This window comes from Misgurnus anguillicaudatus, chromosome 9, assembly GCF_027580225.2.
Source record: "Misgurnus anguillicaudatus chromosome 9, ASM2758022v2, whole genome shotgun sequence".
Taxonomy (NCBI): domain Eukaryota; kingdom Metazoa; phylum Chordata; class Actinopteri; order Cypriniformes; family Cobitidae; genus Misgurnus; species Misgurnus anguillicaudatus.
In genome coordinates this window covers 31714619-31734783 of record NC_073345.2, presented here as the reverse complement: position 1 = coordinate 31734783, position 20165 = coordinate 31714619, and the positions used below count along the sequence as shown (strand labels likewise).

The 20165-nt window shown below is 37.6% G+C and overlaps 1 protein-coding gene across 2 annotated transcripts; it reads right to left on the bottom strand.

Moving 5' to 3' along the window:
- Window positions 1–6739: 6739 nt before the first annotated feature.
- Window positions 6740–18273, bottom strand: dipk1b (divergent protein kinase domain 1B). Of its 2 annotated transcripts, XR_008637619.2 has the most exons (6): window positions 17705–18273; window positions 13662–13796; window positions 12645–12752; window positions 11101–11277; window positions 7383–8300; window positions 6740–7301 (listed from the first exon to the last, which is right to left on the bottom strand). XR_008637619.2 is itself a non-coding variant. In XM_055179212.2 (5 exons), the coding sequence occupies exons 1-5, from the start codon at window positions 17768–17770 to the stop codon at window positions 7488–7490; spliced, it is 1299 nt and encodes a 432-aa protein (XP_055035187.2). In that variant the 5' UTR covers window positions 17771–18273; the 3' UTR covers window positions 6740–7487. The 2 variants fall into 2 exon arrangements, 1 of the variants encoding a protein (XP_055035187.2); XM_055179212.2 differs by having other exon boundaries at window positions 6740–8300.
- Between the last annotated feature and the right edge of the window lie 1892 nt (window positions 18274–20165).

Sequence of the window (20165 nt, the reverse complement as noted above, 5' to 3'; positions counted from 1 at the left end):
TGTGCCATTAACAACCGTGTAAGGACATCAATATGTAAATCAGGCTTTATGACCCAGCAGGTTGCCGTAGGTCTGTTGTTTAAATATTTTTGGCCACTCCCCTCGACTGGATTTGTACTGTATTCGTTTAACAATGAAGGTAAGAATCACAACTACATATTATTCACTTTAAAACAAGCCGTGATTTCTTTAAACAATCGAATCATTCATGACGTACTCGATCACGTGCATTACAATGCATAGAACTGCAAATAATTTTGACGTCATAATATGTGTTGTCATTTTAGCGCGTGTGTGTTTTGGATGGATAATTCACGCCGTTTCTAGTAATACGTAAATGTTAAATGGTTACATACATCATAATACCAATAATGGTGTAATGTTGTTTAAAGCTGACTGAATCCATCCACGTGTTACATGCAAACATGTCAGTATGTGTAATGGTGGAGCTCCAGTGTTTACGTTAAATTAACTTAATTTCTGCATTTAAATTATTTATGATCCCAAGATATAATATTGTGTCTGTGTCAGGGTTAATGCATGGCAGACGTTAATGTTATTTTTAGATTTGGTGGAGCGCTGCCTTTAGAGGTGTCACACAGCGCGGGTGCAGTACCGTGTTTGTGTCTGTAAGGGGCGCAGAAGCTCAGTTCCGGGTGTCAACACTCAGCGATTCTCATGGTCGCTCCTTGTGGAAAATACTGGAACGACACTAAATTCAACCCAATGAACTTTTATACCTAAATACTATAGATAATATTACCAAGACGCTTTAGTTCTGTTCTAGTAAATGGGATAAAGTATGCGCTCAATACGGCCGTGTTAGCAACGGAAGTCCCAGCTTCCAGTAAAAAGTCTATCATCAAATTGACGATTATGGGGAGAGCTAATCTACAGTCTTGTGAAGTTATTCAAGTTATTTGATGATGTGTTTTAGCACAATACAACCATTAAAATATATATTTACATACATAAAAAGTGGGAAACCTTTCCATAAAGGGACTTTGCTATTACATAGTGGGGATTATGCAAAGTTATATATGCTTTGACTCCCCTACAGAAACCCTTTTTCTTCTTTTTCTTCAAGTGCTAGACATAATCCATCAGTTTGACAAATAATATTTTAGAAGTAAATGACCCATACGGCAAATATATTTTCAAATATAATTAAAAAATGGCCAAAAATATATTTGCTGAAATATGTTTTCAAAAATGTATTTTCCATCAATATATTTATTGGCAATTTTTTGTATATTTTGGAATATATTATAAAAATAAATATATTTAAAAGCATTTTTTGGTAAGCAACAGGTTTGAAAAGGTTAAAATTAAATATATTTTTAACTGCAAAAATATACTTATAATTTTATACATACTTATACAGTTTACATTTTATACAAACTTTTATATTTTGGCCAGGAATTTATTTTTTGCCATATGGGTTGTAAAATTAAAAATGTATTTGTTTTTAGTATATTATTTGCATTTAAGTCCTAGACATAATCCAGCAGTTTGACAAATAATATTTTAGAAGTACATGACCAATACGGCAAATATATTTTCAAATATAATAAAAAAATGTCCAAAAATATATTTGCTGAATATGTTTACAAAAATGTATTTTCCATCAATATATTTATTGGCAATTTTTTGTATATTTTAGAATATATTATAATATATATATATATATATATATATATATATATATATATATATATTTTTATTATTATTATTATTATTATTATTATTATTATTATTATTATTATTATTATTATTATTATTATTTATTTTTTTAAAGCATTTATATGTAAACAACAGATTTGAAAAGGTTAAAATTAAATATATTTCAACTGCAAAAATATACTTATAATTTTATGCATACTTATACAGTTTTACATTTTATACACACTTTTATATTTTGGCCAGGAAAAAATATATTTTTTGCCATATGGGTTGTAAAATTAAAAATGTATTTGTTGCCCCTAAAATACATTTTGAAATATATGTTAATATATTTAAAAATTCAAAAATATATTTATTTAAGCTTTACTTTCTACAAAATGTATTTAGAATATATTTAAAACATATTCTTGGCCAAATATTTGCTATATGGGGAGGTCATAAAATGTTCTTGTATAACAATCATACAGGCATTTAAAGCACTTTAAATAATTTTAGATGTAGCACATCATGTCACAATACTTTTACCATCACACATGATTATCTACATTTGTGTTATCTGTCTGTCATTGTGTAGTCGTGTGTGTGTTTGGGTTTTGCCCCATGAGACGCAACTTTGGCCTCCATGGCATTGTTGTGCTAAAAGTGGGCAGAAATTAAAAGGCTTTTGATCGACCCTGCTATCCCGCAAAGTGGACCAGGGGCTTGGAACAAAGCCGAATAAACAAACCATAACCAGTGTGTGTGTGGCTGTCCATATACAGTGGGGCAAAAAAGCACCCAGTCAGCCACCAATTGCTCAAGCTCTCACACCCAAAAAGACGAGAGAGGCCTGCAACTCCCGTCAAAGGCACACGTCAACCACGAGAGACAAAATGAGAAAAAAATCCAGAAAATCACATTGTCTGACCCTCTCAAGAATTCATTTGCAAATCATGGTGAAAAATAAGTATTTGGTCAATAACAAAAGTTTATGTCAATACTTTGTTATATACCCTTTGTTGGCAATGACAGAGATCAAACGTTTTCTGTAAGTCTCCACAAGGTTTTTACACACTGTTGCTGGTAGTTTGGCCCATTCCTCCATGCAGATCTCCTCTAGAGCAGTGATGTTTTAGGGCTGTCGCTGGGCAACTCAGATTTTCAACTCCCTCCAAAGATTTTCTATGGGGTTGAGATCTGGAGACTGGCTAGGCCACTCCAGGACCTTGAAATTATTCTTACGAAACCACTCCTTCTTTGCCCGGGCGGTATGTTTGGGATCACTGCCATACTGAAAGACCCAGCCACGTTTCATCTTCAATGCCCTTGCTGACGAAAGGAGGTTTTGACTCAAAATCTCACGATACATGGACCCATTCATTCTTTCCTTAACTCGGATCAGTCGTCCTGGTCCCTTTGCAGAAAAACAGCCCCAAAGCATGAGGTTTCCACCCCCATGCTTCACAGTAGGTATGGTGTTCTTTGGATGCAACTCAGCATTTTTCTCCTCCAAACACAAGAAGTTGAGTTTCTACCAAAATGTTATGTTTTGGTTTCATCTGACCATATGACATTCTCCCACTCTTCTTCTGGATCATCCAAATGCTCTCTAGCAAACTTCAGACGGGTCCGACCATGTACTGGCTTAAGCAGGTGGACACATCTGGCACTGCAGGAATTGAGTCCCTGGCTACATAGTGTGTAACTGATGGTAGCCTTTGTTACTTTGGTCCCAGCTCTCTGCAGGTTATTCACTAGGTCCCCCCATGTGGTTCTGGGATTTTTGCTCACCATTCTGGTGATAATTTTTACCCTACGGGATGAGATCTTGCGTGGAGCCCCAGATCGAGGGAGATTATCAGTGTTCTTGTATGTCTTACATTTTCTAATAATTGCTCTCACAATTGATTTCTTCACACAAAGCTGCTTACCTATTGCAGATTCAGTCTTCCCAGCCTGGTGCAGATCTACAATTTTGTTTCTGATGTCCTTTGACAGCTCTTTGGTCTTGGCCATAGTTGAGTTTGCATTCTGACTGTTTTAGGTTGTGGACAGGTGTCTTTTATACTGCTAAAAAGTTCAAACAGGTGCCATTAATACAGGTAACAAGTGGAGGACAGAGGATCCTCTTAAAGAAAAAGTTACAGGTCTGTGAGAGAAAGAAATCTTGCTTTTTTGTTATTGACCAAATACTTATTTTCCACCATGGATTGCAAATAGATTCTTGAAGGGTCGGACGGTGTGATTTTCTGGATTTTTTTCCTCATTTTGTCTCTCATGGTTGAAGTGTACCTATGATGAAAATTACAGGCCCCTCTCATCTTTTAAAGTGGGAGAACTTGCACAATTGTGGTTGACTAAATACTTTTTTGCCCCACTGTAACTGTGGTATTGCTAACTACAAGTATTCCATTATTTTTCATATGATGTCTTTATATTTGATTCCAGGTTTGTTTAAAACATTTGGTCTTGTTATTCTGTGAAATAAAGTCTGTTGCTAATAATGGAAGTGCAGGCTTGGGCGATGATTGCACAATTCCACATTGATCTGTACTAGTAAGTCTTTGACACTTAAACGTGCACTCATTCTTGCATTAATTTTATTTTGGTTTAATAATTTAAAAGACAGATTAGTAAGGACCTGTTAAATGTCATCTGACTCTACAGCAGCTGATCTGGATCCACATGCTTGTTTGGCTGTGTTCGAACCGGTGACCGGTGGTTCCCGAAACCAGGAGCACCATAACGCAGTTTGGATTCCTGCGTCTGAAATGGCCTCATGCCATTAATCTGGTGTTTGGTAAGGAACAAGATTGGGAACCTTCATTTCATAGGCAATGTCACATATATATATATATTTTAACCATTTTAATAAACGCAATAATATTAATAAACTAAATAATATAAATCAAATTTCAGATTCTTTGAGTTTTGTTTCAAGGCCAGAATAAGTTTAAAGATTTGGTCTGTAAGTAACATTTAAAGGTGAGGTGGATTTTCCTAAAACATGTTGTTTCTTGATCTGTAACAATACAGAAAGATGGAGAAATAATCACGATAGAGGTCAAATAAATGTATTTATTCAAACAAACATAATTATGGGTTTGAACATAATAACACAAAACATTACAAATATACTTTAATATTACACAGAATCTTCTCATTCACAAGAGCGTCAAGTCCTAAATTTTAATGCAGCATCTACTTCGTCATGTGATATTTAAAGCCTGTTCATACCAAAGATGATAACTATAAAGATAAAATAAAAAATTTGCTAAATTTAAGACAATATCAGTCCACACCACACTGTAAAAAACGCAGCATGTTTGCGACATATATTTTTATGTTACGTTAACTTAAGTTAAACAATTTCTTCAAAACAAGTTATGTCGGCTTATCACAAGTTGTTTTAACTTCATGCTGCATTTTTTTCAGTGCACAACTAAAAATTGATAACAATATAAAGGAACGATATTGTTGTGATCACTTTCAGAGCTTTATTTTTGAATGAGAAAACACTGACAGTCAATTAAAATTCATTACTATTTAAAAGGCTTTCCCATTTTAAATGTGAAACTGGAGCACACAAATTCAGAAAAAAAAACACTTTACAATAAAGTTGCATTTGTTAACAAAGCCGTATTGTAAAATGTAACCAACATAACATTATCATTTGTTGGTGTGGATGCTAATGTAATTATCTTTATAGTTATTGTTCTTGGTGTAAACCGTCTTTGAAGTAAATACTCCCAAATAACCAACAATATGTGCATCTTTTCTTAAATGTCCACCTCATTTATTACTGATGACATCTGTTCGGCATGTGATGACATGTACAGTAACCTGTTTACACTAAACTAGTGTAAGAGATGCGTGTAAAATGACCTATTGATAACATCAGTCAAGTAGATATTTAGCGTTACACACACACACACACACACACACACACACACACACACACACACACACACACGTTCATGTGCAAACATGTTAACACACCTCCACATAAACTGTCACCAAGCCTTAAGGCGATAGTTCAACAACAAAAAAAAGTGTTATTTACTTTTGTTACCAACAAATGTTTTTGTTCTTCTGAACACAAAGGAAGATATTTGTAATCAAACAGAAAACATGAGCACCACTGACTTTCAAAGTAGGATAAAATACTATGGAAGTCAATGGTGCTCAAAAAGATACAGGGAGAACAACACAAGGGTGAGTAAATGACATTTTTAATTTGGGGGTGAACTATCCCTTTAAAGGGACACTCCACTTGTTTTGAAAATATACACATTTTCCAGTTCCCCTAGAGTTAAACATTTGATTTTTACCTTTTTGGAATCAATTCAGCCGATCTCCGGGTCCGGCGCTAGCACTTTAGCATAGCCCAGCACAATCCACTGAATCCGACTAGACCACCAGCATTGCGCCAAACTATATTTTTCCTATTTAAAACGTGATTCTTCCGGAGTCACATCGTGCACCAAGGCCGACAGAAAACCAAAAGCCGCGACTTTCCAGGCAGATATGGCTAGGAACTCTCATTCTGGGGTAATAATTAAGGACTTTGCTGCTGTAACATGACTGCAGGAGGCGCAACGATACCACACAGCGCCCGAAAATAGTCCCCTTAGTCACTTTTAATGGCAGGGGACCATTTTCGGGCACTGCTCAACATCACTGCGCCTCCCGCAGCCATGCCACAGCAGCAAAATCCTTGATTATTACACCAAAATGAGAGTATAGTTCCTAGCCATATCCTAGAAAATCACAACTTTCGATTTTCCGTCGGTCCCAGCACACGATGCGACCACAGAAGAGTCAAGTTTTAAATAGGAAAAATATCCAAACTCTTTGGTTATTTTTAGCACGATGCCAATGGTCTAATAAGATTCTATGGATTATGCTGAGCTATGCTAAAAGTGCTAGCGCCAGACCCAGAGATCGGCTCAATGGACTCCAAAACGGCAAAAATCAAATGTTCAACCCCAAGGGAGCTGGAAAATGAGCATTTCAAAAAAAAAAGTGGTCCCTTTAATTCTTTAAACTGTACCTCTCCAATAATACGAGACCATAATTCTGTTTCAGTTATGTTTAATGTTAGCAGTAATCTCTTACCAAACACATTCAGACATCGACACACAAACCCTGAGAAACACGTTCGAAAGAAAAATACTCTCACAGTTTAAGCGTTTAAGATCTCAAGGATTTCTTCATTAATTCTCGAACCACTCTTAAAATAAATATGTGAGAAATATATAACACTACAAAATGAATGAAAACATACTCCTAGTGCAAACACAACAAACACGCTGTAAAAAGACATCATATATAACTTTATCTCTTAATTATATGTTATGTATTCAGTGGTCAAGTCTTCTTAAATTGTGTTGCAGGTCTTGGCAGAGACTCCTGACTTGGCTTCAAACATTGCTAAAGCCAATTTCTTGTTCTGTATTAAGAGTCAAAGTAGGTGTAGATGTAGTTTGTCTTTCAAGATGCAACTTAAAACCTTTTGCCAGGTTATTGTAAGTGTCCTAGAAGTTCATTAATCAGGATTCATGATATCTTTAAAAAAAGAGCCTCACTGTTGAAGAAATCTTTTAGTCCTCCTCTTTCCCCAACTGGACCATTTTCACCTTAAAGTCAAAGTAAAGTTTTCAGAAGGTATTTTAATAGGTTAAAGGGTTAAAATAGGTGAGGATGTAGTGTATCCTTACCACTCCCAACATTAGTCTCAGAAGCGATTAATGTTTGACACATTTTAATATCTCTTACTGTCCCAAATTCATTCATTCCTTCACCACCATCTTCTTTTTAGTGTCTCAAGAGTACTTGGTATTCGAGATCTTCTTCCACAATAGCGTTTTAAGGTTATTGAGAACGAGGGAATGATGCACCTCCATTTGGGAAGCAAGTCCGCTGAGCGTCACGCACGTGCGTAGTTGCTTCTCCAGGTCCTCTTTCAGATCAGACGGCGCTCCGAACAACAGAAAGTCCTGCAGTAGGGCGCAAACCTTGGCCAGGTTGGGCTGCACCACTTCCACGTTACACTGCCTGGCCAACCTATCACACGTCGCCGTACAATCCCGCCCATAAGTGCAGTCGGCGTTCGCCTCGCACGTTCTTCCTCGTAAGAATCCCTTGATGGTCGCCTCCGACGCTACGCTTTGAAGGTCGGCCATTTTGAAGTCGTAATTAGCGTTGTAGCCGACCCGTTGCGGGCTAGCTTCACACATATAAAAGCTGCCGTACACGCCGTGGAAAACCTCTTCCACAAATTCCAGCAGGCCGATGGTGATTCGGGCCCTGCGGGGCCACGCCGGGGCGAGCCATCGGTTAAGAGCCACGCCCAGTGCCTCGGGGAACACCGGCTGCATCCAGCCAGGCACCTCCAGCCTAAAGAGGGCGCTGTGTGCTATGTGCTCAGTCACATAAAGATCACCGCAGAAGCCCAGCAGGCGAGGTGCGTGTTCTTTATCGTGGAGCGCCACCATTAAAACAAATTCGTTGATTTGCAGCAGAGCCCAGACCGATTTGGCCTCCGCTAAAGAAACTTTACCGTCGGCATTGACATCAGCGAGAGAGATCACACGCGTGACGAGAGTTGCAAGAGATGTCTGCTCGCCCACACTGTCCTGTAATTCAATGAGAGAGAAAAAGATTAAAACCTTGAATGTGACTAATTATTCTGTATTAACTGCAAGTCGCATTCAATTAAAGCGTCTGTTAAATGTATAACGTTTTGAAACATTTCGTTATTTTCTTTAGGTGGACTAAAGTCACTCTGACATTTCTCGTGAAGCGAGACTTGACAGCTCAAATTATAAATCATTTTAAGTTTACTTTTTCGAATTGCGGGTAATGTAAGGAGATGGTTGTCAACACTGACTTTTCATGTACTTGCGCAATAACTGATTCGTTTAATTTTAACTAAATAAAGTTATGGATTGCAGGTTTAAAGATCCAGTGTGGGTTTTTTAGTGGCATCCAGCAATGAGATGAAACTTGCAGTTTGTTCGTTAAAGGATTAGTCCATTAGTCCAGATAATTTACTCACCACCATGTCGTCCAAAATGTTGATGTCTTTCTTTGTTCAGTCGAGAAGAAATTATGTTTTTTTGAGGAAAACATTCCAGAATTTTTCTCATTTTAATGGACTTTAATGGACCCCAACAGTTAACAGTTTTAATGCAGTTTAAAATTGCAGTTTCAAAGGAATAAAAAACATGCACTTTTAAACCACAACTTCTCGTCTTTCTCCGGTCGTGTGATGCGACAGTGCGACTTCGCGCAATACGTCATCACATCAAGAGGTCACGGATGACATATGCGAAACTATGCCCCAGAATTTACAAGTGTGGAGAAAGAGGACCGTTCCGACGTTGTTGTATGTGGAATGATATAAATTAATGTCTTTGTGTCAGTTTATTGTTTAAAATAGTCCGCAAATGTGCGTTTCATATATGTAACGTGACCTTTCAACGTCATTACGCAATTACGTGAGGTCGCGCTGGCATGTCACAGGACCAGAGGAAGACGAGAAGTTGTGGTTTAAAAGTGCATTTTTTTATTTTTCTTGCCAAAAATGACAATCATTTCGCCAGGTAAGACCCTTATGACTCGTTTAAGATTGTTTAGAGTCCTTTGAAACTGCAATTTTAAACTGCATTAAAACTGTTAAGTGTTGGGGTCCATTAAAGTCCAGTAAAATTAAAAAAAAAAAAATCATGGAAAGTTTCCTCAAAAAAAAACATAATTTCTTCTCGACTGAACAAAGAAAGACATCGACATTTTGGATGACATGGTGGTGAGTAAATAATCTGGATTTTTTTTTTAAGAAAATGGACTAATCATTTAACGGCTACTGTACAAACATGGCGGAGACTTCCATGTAAGGGGACCCGCGTTGTATAGAGATAAAAATGGCTCATTCTTGGGTAATAAATACAAACAATTACATCAACCTCGGGCACTGTAATATTGAAGGAAGTTTGAGAGAGAGGGGAAGTAGTCAGGAGGCGCGCCAAGGTCGAAGTGCTGCAAAATAAGTGCTCTTCCACCATACAATATAGTTCTCATTTTTTATTCCCTTAAAAAAAATCGCCAATTAAAATTATTTTGTGCCACCATACTTACTCGTGTAACTACTCATGTAACAGTCTTTAAATACAGAAAACATGGAAGTGTTTGGTGGCTTCTAAATTCATCCCTATTTGGATCCTAAGGAATGAATGGGGCTAGCCTAAATGCTAACACATTCACGACACGCTGTGCAAAGATGAAGTGCACGTGTTTGAAAAAAGATACGTATGTATTAATTTGTCTAATTTAAGGTAAAAACATAGTAAAATATTGAAAAACTGTGGTGTTTTCCTTTAAAGCCTGTTTTATGCGTATGCGAGGGTTGGTGTGGTGCATTCAATGTTGGCAATGGAATAGTGTACGTGCAGCACCAGATTTTGTATGCATGCGCAATTGCGCATACAGAAGCATGTAGCCTAGGAGAGGTATTGCAATTTGTCGCATTGCAAATGCGTCAAACGTCTGTGTATGCGGATAAGTCAAATAGCTATGCAATGATATTTAACTTTTTATTTTAATTTAATTTAAATAAAACTGTGTTACCGCTTTCCAACATTTTAGAATATGATGACGCCTCTCCTTCTCCTACATTGAGTCTGGCATAGTAAAATGTCCATCAAATGCACAAAATCTTGTTAGTATGTAGAAGTAGTATGTCATCTGGGTACTTTTCACTCACTTTTTTGGCATATACTATGAACTCAGACATGCTACTTGTCTCGCCTACTATATAGTATAGAAGTAAGTGTTTTCGGACATAAATAGACACTTATATGTACATAAGTGTTAAAAGGCCTTTTAAGTGGTGTGATGGTTATGGTGATTTGCCGCATCTTTGTGTGCTTGTGTTTCAGTGTGTATTTGTTGTTCTTCAGTACGACACTGAGAGTGAGTGTATTGTTCCGCCTATGACCTTTTTAAGCTCCTTTAGTTATTTTTGGCTTCTCTTCTCTATTTCACACCCCCTCTTTCTTTCCCTCTCTCTCTCTCTTCCTCCTACAGGAAACCTTGAGTAGTGTTTGTCCATCTTAAACTCCGTTTCCTTTTTCCTGTAGACCATATAAACACCTACAGCACAATCATAAAATCGCAAGTGAAGTATGGTGCATTACAAGTTATATATTTTATCAGTACATGTACTCGTGTTCTCTGGGTTCATACTCTTGACCTTTTGCACTTTTAAAACAATCCTCTAACACCGAGCTATACAGAAAAGATCTGTGACTCTTTTGTGGGCCGTGACCCAGCAGTTGAGAAACTAGAGCTCTTTATGTTAGTGTCTGAATGGTGATATGGGTGCGGTTGCTTTTTGTGAGGCCTGATGATGTATATATATATGAGCACAACAGAGACCTTGAGAAAGGAATGCAGCATCGCTCTGAATTCATCCATGGACGTCCCACGGGTGGGTTTGTCAAAGAGGCTGATTTGGTGCTGCTGTGGAGAATCAGGGCCGTTTTCTCCTTTCATACTCTCCTCAATGCCACATTTCACCAGAACGGCTTTCTCCTTCCATTCGGCACTGTACACCTGCACAACACACACGTGATGTAATATCTAATGAAAACTTGTTTCACCTCAAACTAGAAAAATATATAAAAGAAACTACACTTGTCAACATTTAAAAAGTTTATAAAAGTTGTCAGAAGACAAAAACGGGTATTGTTCAAAATTTAAAGAAAAGGTTTTGATCCACTTCAAATGTTGACAAGTAAATATATATATTTTTAGGAACACCATACTAATACATTGTTTGACCCTGTTTCGCCTTCAGAACTGCCTTAATTCTACATCGCATTGATTCAACAAGGTGCCGAAAGCATTCTTTAGAAATGTTGGCCCATATTGATAGGATAGCATCTTGCAGTTGATGGTGATTTGTTGGATGCACATCCAGATCATGAAGCTCCCTTTCCACCACATCCCAAAGATGCTCTATTGGGTTGAGATCTGGTGACTGTGGGGGCCATTTTTGTACAGTGAACTCATTGTCATGTTCAAGAAACCAATTTGAAATGATTCGAGCTTTGTGACATGATGCATTATCCTGCTGGAAGTAGCCATCAGAGGACGGGTACATGGTGGTCATAAAGGGATGGACATGGTCAGAAACAATGCGTGGCATTTAAACGATGCCCAATTGGCACTAAGAAAACATCACCCACACCTTTACACCACAACCACCAGCTTGCACAGTGGTAACAAGGCATGATGGATCCATGTTTTGATTCTGTTTACGCCAAATTCTGACTCTACCATCTGAATGTCTCAACAGAAATCGAGACTCATCAGACCAGGCAACATTTTTCCAGTCTTCAACTGTCCACTTTTGGTGAGCATGTGCAAATTGTAGCCTCTTTTTCCTATTTGTAGTGGAGATGAGTGGTATCCGGTGGGGTCTTCTGCTGTTGTCAAAGTTGTGCGTGTTGTAGCTTCACAAATGCTTTGCTGCATACCTCGGTTGTAACGAGTTATTTCAATCAAAGTTGCTCTTCTATCAGCCCTGCTCAGTCCATTCTCCTCTGACCTCTAGCATCAACAAGGCATTTTCACCCACAGGACTGCCGCATACTGGATGTTTTTCTCTTTTCACACAATTCTTTGTAAACCCTAGAAATGTTTGTGCGTGAAAATCCCAGTAACTGAGCAGATTGTGAAATACTCAGGCCGGCCCGTCTGGCACCAACAACCATGCCACGCTCAAAATTCTGACATACAGTTTGGAGTTCAGGAGATTCTCTTGACCAGGACCACACCCCTAAACGCATTGAAGCAACTGCCATGTGATTGGTTGATTAGATAATTGCATTAATGAGAAATTGAACAGGTGTTCCTAATAATCCTTTAGATGAGTGTATATGGATGTGTGTGTGTTTTAAGGATATAAACACACTCACCTGGTGTGTAGGTGATGTTGAAAGACAGTGTTGAAGAGAGAGGGTTTTTTCTTCACAGAGAGACTTACATGCCGAGCCGGAGATGATTCCCCTCTGATAATGATCACACTAAAACACAGCAAGGCATCAGTCACAATATGTCACAAAAAATGTGTTGGAGAACCAAAATACAGAGCTGATGACTTCAAGTGAAGGGAAAACCATCAAAATGTCTTAAACCCCATTCACACAGCACTTTATTTAAAAAAAAAAAATGTCAGAGAGACTTCTTTGTGAACACAAACACGTCACGTAAAGATTCTGGGATTTTTCCTGTAAAGAGGACCTAGTAACATTGCTGTAACATTCACGAAAAGCTTTCTGTGTAAACAAGAGGCAGAAACAATGCCGTAAGGTGTGTGCCGTAGTACAACCAGAAGTTATGGTTCAGCTCTTTGACACACTGACTTAAACGCAGATCAATCTTCACGCCAGGAAATGTCGGCAAACTGGACTGAAGCAGAGATCAGGGAGCTCGTCACTATCCACCCTGAAAAATGTAACGTTCCTGGGCAAATCCCGGACGTATCCATGTATTTTCTGTAATCTCTGTGTAAAAAGGGCTTTATGTATTCTCATGGGGGAAAACTTGTCTAATGGTGTCATGTCAAAATATATATAACACCCTTTGTAGAGGTTTACAAGTGTGAGATGTTTGTGTTTGCATCCTCTGAAAATACAAAGAATTTTTGTTTAAATGTCACTGATTGTAAAAACGATGTAAGTGGTTCAATATGGTTTTATACTAATACATAATAGCATGGTTATAAACTGCCAGCTTTTTTGCTTCCTTCTTTTAACTTCCCACTTCCCTCTCTTTCTGTGAACAGTATTTGTTAAAGCACTTCCTGTTTTAGACTAAAGTAACACCGAACAATCAAATGCATCGGTCAATCATAATGAAGATATTTTGCGAACTCTCATAATGTATGTCCAGACGTTGGTCGTGCGAAAAAGATGTACTCATCCATGACTTACTATGATCAGAGTACAGACGTGTCCTCTGCAGAGCTCTGAATATGAAGAGTACTGCATGTAAAGCATCCAGCTGGCCACCAGAATCCCAAACCACACCACCAACAGATACTTCACCTTTACTGCTGGGAGACGGGACTGTAAAAGAGTATGACACATGTTGTTTCTGTAACAAGCCATTTACTCTTAAAGATAAATGTCTTTGTCTGGCTGTATATATCAGAGTATGCGAGCGGATTTAAGTGACAACAATTTGCCCTCCACGCATTTTATATTTACTTGGCTCCAGCTCCACACTGGGTATTTTATTTTTTGCTCCTCGCCCACTTCCAACTCCCTTGCTTCTCTCTCCGTGTTCACAAAATTTGTGCCTAAGTAATGCAAAATATCACAAACCTCTGTTCTAAGATGCATTATTCAGTGCAAAATAATACAAAATACCAAAAATAAAACAACAATGTGCTTTATTTGAACTGGAGAAATAATAATAAGCCAATAAATTAGAGATGCAGTGGAACCATCACTACAAAAATAACCCATATCTGAAAAATGAAATTGCTGTCTGAGGCTAAATGAAATCAATTTCCAAAACATTACATTAGAAATAACATGAGCTTGTGATTGAGCGGAAGTGGAGTGAGAAAAACCCAGATGCTCCCACTTCTAAAAAATCCGCTCCTGACGCAGATCAAAATCACAATGCTCCTTGAATCGCTCCCGCTCCGCTCACATACTTTGATATATATCCATAAAAAAATCTTTAACATCCACAGGACCTTCCTGTTACACAAATATGTCTTTGTATTGGAAACAGGTTCTACACGCTATAAAAGGGTAAGAAAGAAACGGTTCTTAAAAAAAAACTTTGGTGTAAAAACTGTTTTTTGTGGAAGCAATTTTTTTTTCTATGGCATTGCTGGAGAATCTTTATTTTAAAGGGATAGTTCACCCAAAAATGAAAATAATATCATTAAAGACTCACCCTCATGTCGTTCCAAACTCGTAAGACCTCCGTTCATCTTCGGTACACGGTTTAAGATGTTTTAGATTTAGTCCGAGAGCTTGTTGACCCTTCATTGAAGATCTACATACGATATACTGTCCAATGTCCATGTCCAGAAAGGTAATAAAAACTAGAGCCCGACCGATATATCGGTATGCCGATATTAGGCATTTTCCAAACTATCGGTATCGGCATTCATAATGCCCGATAAATGAATATTTTAAAAGAAATTCTTCATTGTTGGTGTTTTTGACAGAGCGCTCTGAACCAGTAGCTGCTGGTGGGGTCCAGATTTAGGTGTCTAGCCACTGCCTGAGTTAAGTGATCAGGAATTTATATTTTGCTGTAGTTGTTATTTATCAGAACTTAACAGAATTTGTCTCCAGTCCTATTCTAAGTTATATTTATGAACCAAGTCTTTTAAAACTGGTAACTTTGATTTGGTTGTTGTTGTTTTTGTTCAAAGGCCTTTACGTTTCATATCTTAAAGGTGCAGTGTGTAATTTTTAGAAGGATCTCTTGACAGAAATGCAAAATATTATACAAAACTATATTATCTGGGGTGTATAAAGACCTGTTTATAATGAACCTTTATGTGTTTATTGCCTTAGAATGAGACATTTTATCTACATACACCGAGGGTCCCCTTACATGGAAGACGCTATTTGTGCCGCCATGTTTCTACAGAAGCTCTTAACGGACAAACTTTTTTTATTAAGTTGTCTTCAACAATGACACATTTGTCCTGTGTTGGCTACCGTAGCTTCTCTATGCGTTTCAAAAGCAAGGGGTGAGCTGTGAACTGAGCTGTTGGTTGCAATTTGCAACCTCACCACTAGATGCCGCTAAAATTTACACACTGCACCTTTAAGTTTGTATTTTTATACATTTTATTTATCAGAACTTTAATATATTTTGATGTTCCTCTGTTCTGTTGTGACAATAAAAGAAACAAGTTTCTTTTTAAAATGCATTATCATATTATTTTAGTTAAAACTCATAAATACAAATAACTAATGTTAGGGAAATCTTTTAATGTTTTGTTGCGTGTTTCTGAAATAAAAACAGAAAAAATATCGGCCGATATATCGGAGTATCGGATTTTAAAACCAATAAACATTTGTATCGGTATCGGCCTTCAAAATCCTTCATCGTTTGAGCTCTAATAAAAACATCATAAAAGTAATCCATGTGACATCAGTGGGTCAGCTAGAATGTCTTGAAGCATCGAAAATACATTTTGGTCCAAAAATAACAAAAATTACGACTTTGTTTAGCATTGTCTTCTCTTCCGCATCTATTGTGATACGCATGCGCTAGACTAAAGTCACGTGACTGCAGTGACACGGATGACGTGTTTTTTTTTTAGTGCGTCTCCCTCAGACTGTAAACAAAGTCCGGGCGCATACAAAAAAAAACAGCTGGGGCGCACCAGATAACACGTCAGCCGCATCATATGTCATCCGCGTCACTGCAGCCACGCGACTCCAGTCCCACGCATGCGCCCCACAACAGACGCGGAAGAGAAGACAATGCTGAACAAAGTCGCAATTTTTGGACCAAAATGTATTTTCGATGCTTCAACACATTCTATCTGAACCACCGATGCCACATGGACCACTCCGATGATGTTTTTATAACCTTTCTGGACATGGACTGTAAACCATACATAGATTGCCAATGAAGGGTCAACAAGGTCTCGGACCAAATATAACATCCCAAACTGTGTTCTGAAGATGAACGGAGGTCTTACCAGTTTGGAACGACATGCGTGTGAGTCATTTATAACATTATTTTCATTTTTGGGTGAACTATCCCTTTAAGAGTGTTGAACAGTGTCTGTGGAGAATAATAGGAAATTATAGTTCAGTGGGACAGACTTGCACTTTGAGATGCAGGTATCACATCTCCTTCTTTAGGGTTTAACAGTACGTGCCTAAAGATATAGCGGTGTCTCTTAAGCAGTTTTCAGGTGTGAAGGGCGCAGTATGCCAAAGGCTGGGACTTTTCTCTCTGCTTGAATAGGAAAGGGTTTGTGTGAATACACACATATCTGATTACTGCCTGTTGATACAGACCAGTTATTAGATACCTAAATCCAGTCTGTGTGTGCATGAATGCTGAAAACAAGGGCCAAACATCCAATCCAAATAATGCTATTGTGTTCCAGAATTTTAAGTACATTTATTTTAGCTAAACAAATAATTGATAAAAACCTAATTGTTGTCTGTGTAGCCGAATGAGATGTGTTGTTTACACAAAATACAAATGCTGTCCTTTTTCACACACATATCTCCAAAAGTATTATTTTTCTGTCAACATAAAACACAAAAGCAGATGTTAGGACAATAGAAGGTGGTGAGAATCTTTCTTTTAAACCCAAACGCTGTTTTTGTTATATTCAATGGAAAAAAATCCCTTTTTATTTTCTGGACAGAGTTCACAGATGAATCTGACAGGTTTGACCTAGCGAGTCTCAAACGGTCACACTGTGCACTTACGATGAGTGCTCTTATGAAAGAGGGCCCTTAGTGCACATCCAAAAAACACTGTCAGCCCTGTGCATTAGGCACTCAATGTTTTTCAGCACAACAATGGTGTGTGTGCGCATGACTCTGAAAATATGGGAACGACATATAGTAACACCAAAATCTAAAACTATAGGTCCACTGTGAATTAGATCTGTGTCCTGTCTAATCTTGATACAACTTTAAGGTACTATGTCTAACCATTGTAAAATCATGCTGACTTAAAAAAACATGATGCATTTTATATATATAATGTATGTAATTTTATTTACATGGTACTTCATAAGTACCATGTCCAACCATTTGGTACTTTTTGCTATACATACCATGGTACTCAACGATTACGCATGCTTTAAAATACACCATCATGTTACCAAGACACATATCAATAAAGCATATATGGTATTACCGTGGTAGCCTACGTTTTGTTACATTCACATTTGTAAATTTTACTTTTAATAAGCATTGGCATCAGCTGTTAAACAATATTTCCTGATGGTTAGAAAAAAAGTTACCTGTAAGCCCTTAGAAAAAGGGCAGAAGAGCATCATATGCATCAGTCTCCGCACACCCCGCGGCATCTTCAAACACTGATGATAAGCAATCCTCTAAAATAAAGACACCCCGTTCCTCGTCTCCTCCATTAGATACGCGAGTCGCCCGCAGTACTCTTCACGAAAGCAAGGCGCATATGGACACAAAAACGCAGATATAAACGAGTACGCTTATTGTATCGCCATAGGCTTTTGTTTCAAGATGCATTGGGTCATGCAACACTGAAACATCCCGAGCTGGCAGCGCTCAACTCAAGGACAAATATCGCGCACACGCATCCATTTGCTCGCGCTGCACCCAGAAACGCGCGAACCCCGGCCATCATCCTCGCGCGACAGGATGCGACACCGCCAAAGATGCTTTCAGATTCAGCAACGACATTTGCGTGATGTTTGTATCCGGCACTTCTTCTCCGGATGCTCAGCACGGGCGCGCGGATGAGACGATGCGAGCGTGAGAATCACACGAGAACGACCAGCTGGAGAGAAACGGCCTCAACAACGCGCCTTAAGGGGGAGGTGGAGACACTGATTTACACTACCGACAAAAAATTATATATGCATACAATCCCTTTAATAAAATAAAATAGAATAGAATAATAGAATAGAATGTTACTTTAATTTCGACCAAATAATATGAAATGGAAAATGTTTTATGAAAAAGAACAAGGCCGTAACAAGCACCAATCCTAAAATGTACAGTCTGATTTTAAGAATGACGTTTATTGTCTTGTGTTTAACAATGACAATAAAATTCTCAAATAAAACAATATGCTTAAGGTATGAGGAAAAATAAAATATAAATAGCAAAACTATAATAAAACCAAAATGTATGCATTTGGCAGGCGCTTTTATCCAAAGTGACTCATATGGCATCCAGTACATTTCTTTAATCAGTATGTGTGTTCCCTGGGATTGAACCCATGACAAGTGCTAACACAATGATCTAGCCATTGAGACAGGAACATAACACAACATTAAGTGTACATTTGTGTAGGATGTGCAAAAGTGAGCCCACTGTACATGAGTTACAGTTTGAGGTAAGAAAGTGCAGTTTGAGTTGTGTGATATACATTACTGAAATTACATTGTTTTTGAAGGCAGGGTATCGGGTGAATGAATAGGTCCTGTGTTATAGACATCACATTCTGACATCATAATATGCAACATTCACAGATTATCTGAATAAAAAACCTCTGAGCTGCATTTCATCGGTTTAAAAAACTCCTTATATTTAGTATTGTACATTTTGGGCTTAAAGGAAAACACCACAGTTTTTCAATATTTTACTATGTTCTTACCTCAACTTAGACAATTAATACATACCTTTCTTTTTTCATTCACTCTTTGTACAGTGTGTGGTGAATGTGTTAGCATTTAGCCTAGCCCCATTCATTCCTTAGGATCCAAACAGGGATTAATTTAGAAGCCACCAAACACTTCCATGTTTACAGTTACACGAGTAAGTATGGTGGCACAAAATAAAATGTGGCAATTTTTTAAGAGGATAAAAAATGAGAACTATATTGTATGGCGGAAGAGCACTTAGTTTGCAGCACTTCGACTTCTTTGGTGGCTTCTAAATTCATACCTGTTTGGATGGGGGTTTTGGGGCTAGGCTAAATGCTAACACATTCGACACGCAGTACAAAGATTAAGGGCATGCATTGATAAAAGATAGGGATGTATTAATTCTTCTAAGTTGAGGTAAGAACATAAAATATTGAAAAAACTGTGGTGTTTTCCTTTATGGTAGTCCCAGACTAAAATGCTAATTTGAGATTTATTTAAATATTGGTGCCATTGTTTTGTCTCAAGATGCACACCATGTTTTTTTCTATGATATGTTTGTATAAACTTCTTAAATGTCCTAATATAACTCCTGGATTAATCTAAACCGCATGTCCAGGAAACCACCCCTTTAAATTTTAAGATGAATTTTAAACTAAACAGACAATAATTTAAATAATTGGTATTTAATAGGATTTTAATTTAGTGTGATCAAGAATGTGATTTAAAAGGCACACGTCATAACCATATATTTATCTTGTTATGTTTGTATGTTGAAAGCAATAGCGTTTAAAAAAAAAACATATTCTTCATTTTAGATTCATTGTCTAAACTGTGACATGCAGTGATTTTATCCAGGTCACATTTAAAGAGCAGCAGTGTAAATCAGATTACACACCCAGATTAGCTCTTTAATCCGGTTAACTACATCTTCAATAATCTGTAATCTATTTAACTTCTCAACACTCTTATCAGCATTTTGATGTATAGGCTATATTTTGCCAACCAGCACCCAAACATGAAACTTAATAAACTTCTGGAAAAAAATTCGGATTATTAAAATCAGATGTAAATACAAGCGGTAAAATTAACGCTTGTGTCATTTAACCGTGTTGAAAATTTTCATAAAACA

What these genes read in the sequence shown, in the direction of transcription:
- dipk1b (XM_055179212.2), bottom strand. Translation starts at nt 17,770, where the DNA reads ATGCCGCGGGGTGTGCGGAGACTGATGCATATGATGCTCTTCTGCCCT. An exon ending in CTTTTTCTAAGGGCTTACAG is followed by an intron (nt 13,797 to 17,704) that starts GTAACTTTTTTT and finishes ACTCTTTTACAG; the next exon opens with TCCCGTCTCCCAGCAGTAAA. An exon ending in CAACATCACCTACACACCAG is followed by an intron (nt 11,278 to 12,644) that starts GTGAGTGTGTTT and finishes TGTGTTGTGCAG; the next exon opens with GTGTACAGTGCCGAATGGAA.